This window comes from Habropoda laboriosa, unplaced genomic scaffold (genome assembly GCF_001263275.1).
Source record: "Habropoda laboriosa isolate 0110345459 unplaced genomic scaffold, ASM126327v1 scaffold175, whole genome shotgun sequence".
NCBI classification, from domain to species: domain Eukaryota; kingdom Metazoa; phylum Arthropoda; class Insecta; order Hymenoptera; family Apidae; genus Habropoda; species Habropoda laboriosa.
Window position 1 is genome coordinate 202,093 of NW_017100347.1, and position 3,241 is coordinate 205,333.

Here is a 3,241-nt window from a genome sequence, read left to right on the forward strand (position 1 = left end):
GTAACATTTAATTGTCGTTAACGACATTCGTGAAATTTTTAATAAATACTTAAATTATTGAAAAAACGTACACAAAAAAAAAAAGTACTAATCGAATACCCATCAGATGTGTAGAACTCGACTGTTGGGATGGAAAAGGAGAAGACGAAGAACCCATAATAACTCACGGGAAAGCCATGTGTACTGATATCCTTTTCAAAGACGTGATATACGCCCTGAGGGACACTGCTTTCGTTACCTCAGAGTATCCTATAATTTTGAGCTTTGAAAATCACTGCTGTCTGAAACAGCAATATAAATTAGCCAAGTACTGTGACGAAATATTAGGCGATTTACTGCTGAAAGAGCCTTTGAAAGATTATCCGGTAGGTAATAACCCTAATAACTCCCCCTTGGATTTCTTTCAAAAATGAAAGAAAGAATAGTATTTAACCCGTAGTGTAATACAACAGTGGAATACATAAAACTAGTGACTGTGTTAAGCTATTTCAACTCTCGCTATCGCTTAAAAAAATTAAGGTCATTTCCTTACGCTGTATTATACAGGGTGGACAAATAAAAATCGCCATCTTGAATATCTCCGGAACCACGAAAGTAAGAAAAAAATTTTTCGAATGAAAATTGTTTGATACGAAAAGGACCATCATATTTATGAGTTAGTAAGGGTCAATATGAGTTAAGGAATTATAGTATAAACGATTGTTTTGTAGCTAGAGTCTTTGAAGAGATGTGAGGATCATCCTTTTTTTTTTAACGAAATGTCATAGTTTTTTATTTATTTATTAATAGCAGCTTCTAAGACGAACATAAAAATTTAAAACGCAAGGTTAGTCAAGGTCACAGAGGTAGATGTGCCTAACGAAATTCTGACGCAATTAAAAGAGAAATTGCGTCAGCAGTAGTAATGTAACAAACCTTCTATGACCTTTACTAACCTTGTGTTATAGATCTTTGTGTACTTCTTAAGGACTGCTATTAAAAAATGAATAAAAAACTATGACATGACGTTAAAAAAACAGAGATGACCTTCACATCTTTTCAGTTACTCCACCTATAAAAAAAAATCGTTACGACCAATACGATGGTCCCTCTTACACTAAACAATTTTCATTAAAAAAAAATTTTCTCTTTTCTTCGAGATGATGAGATATTCAAGATGGCGATTTTTATTGGTCACCCTGTATGTATTACAAAATTCGTAAGGAAATTGCAGCTTAAAAATTGTAAAATAATTTTATCCTTTTCTTTCACGATTATGCATCAATTGTTGCTAATAACGTACCGAACATTATTCTTATTTTCTAAAAAAAAAAAAAAAAAAAGAAACTGCACGTTTTAAAAGAATCATCGCGAGCTGTAAATTATCGCGGTGCGAAATTTGTCAAGAGCTACCGAGTTCTAGAAAAGTTTTTCGAACAAGGAGGTTTACGATGCACGTCGACGTTAAAAATGATAATTCGCGGAGGTATCTCGTTTCATTCGCGTTTCACGCGACCCGAAAAGCACGCTTTCCCCCGCCGGGACAGGACAAGCATCGGTAAGGGAATTCTATAAAATTTATAACTCGTCCGTTGAAAAATACGAGTTCTCTCGATCTAATGCGAACGGACAAAATGAAAAAAAAAAAAAAAAATAGCAGAAATGAGAAACATGTTCATCGTACGAATGAATGTCCCGCGAGAAATACGTTTGTTTTGTAATCGTAAATAAAATGACGCAGCTTGAACCCGGACATCCACTTCCACCGCCGAGCGCGCTGAAACGAAAGATATTAATCAAGAATAAGAGACTGAAGCCAGAGGTGGAGAAGGTAGAGCTTGAGTTATTCCGCTCCGGGCAATTCGAAGCGAAAGACGAAGTGGTTGAGGATCCAAATGCACCTCCTGCACCACCGGAACCACCTAAGGTTAACGATTATGTTTATGATTATGCTTGTCCGTTTAAACGTTAACAATCATTTTTGTAGACTTGTACAGGGTGAGTGACATAATTTGTCGGATTTACGTATAAGTTCAAAAAGCTACAGCTTAGGAGGGCCTTGCAATCTGCCTCAAATAAAAAAAAAAACAGAAAAATATAAAAATTGATAAAAAAACATCTCGTAGAAAAATCACTCAAATGAAGTCAGACATATCACTATGACAATTTCTAAATAATTTTGAATATACAAAATATAACATTAAAATAATTTTGGCGCATTGTAAATGTGATTGAGATATTTTGTCTTCTTTTTTTTTTCAAAAGCATTTATTTGAGAGTTTTTAAAATGTCGGCTAACTTCAAAGGGTATCTATCCAATAAGATTAATTTTTTATATACTACCAATTATGTTGTTATATTAATTTAATTTTTACCTTTTATTTTCCTATTTTAATTTCAAACTTTCTGTTCCATGAGTCGTTTAATTATGATAATAATATCTCGTCCATTTGTAACTTTCTTCCTAAGAATCTCTCTTGAGTTAAACATTTAGATATTAAAAAGGAGTATATATTTTAAATTTTTCTGAGACCAGCTGATGTAATTTAAAACAGTAGGGGGCCCTCCGGGTTTTGTATAGCTTAGGGCCTCAGCAAGTCTAAATCCAGCCCTGTATGTTAGAATTCTTTTCTCGCCGAAGGTTCTCGGGTAAGTGCCGTGCCTTTTTGACACAGTCCTCCTCCCAGAGAGTCCCAAGACTCTCCCCACTTCGTGGCGAGATCCTTTGTTCCGAATCCGTATCTCTCTGTACGCGGTGACGTCGGGCCACCGGCCCCGTGCACGCGTCCTCTTTGTGTTCGGCAACAAGACGTCGCGTCCTTTGCCGCTGGTTTCTACGCCGCCGCCGAGCCTATTCCCCAATGACAGATTTTAAGGTTCCGCTCGTTGGCGATACGGTAAAAGTTCTATAAGAGTTCTTTCGGATCTACGCCATGACTGTTCATGGTCTATCCCCACCACAAGGGGGGACCACCCTTGAACCACGCAAGCGAGTAATGTGACACGGCCGGGGCATCTCTTTATCGCATTCGGCGTCGGTATGTCCGTGAGACAATACTAACAAAACTGCAAAAGTTTGTTATTTTCAATTTTTCGTTAATAAAAATTTCATCAAAATATTGGTGAGATTTTCCTGATTAAAATGATACCAAACACGATATTGTTACAAAACTTGGTTGTGTCGATTGGGCTTGTGAATCTTCCTTTGCCCGCTACGTTCATTTCACTGTTTACATCACAGAATGTAACACCATTTCTCATA

General features: G+C 36.5%; 1 protein-coding gene across 2 annotated transcripts in view; it reads left to right on the top strand.

The window, feature by feature from the left end:
• LOC108574565 (1-phosphatidylinositol 4,5-bisphosphate phosphodiesterase-like) overlaps positions 1–3,241 on the top strand; it is a 14,462-nt gene that overhangs the window by 4,298 nt on the left and 6,923 nt on the right. For both annotated transcript variants that reach the window (XM_017937174.1, XM_017937175.1), the window contains exons 9-10: positions 107–365; positions 1,721–1,906. In XM_017937174.1, coding sequence (XP_017792663.1) covers positions 107–365; positions 1,721–1,906 — 445 coding nt within the window. The remainder of the gene's footprint in view (positions 1–106; positions 366–1,720; positions 1,907–3,241) is intronic.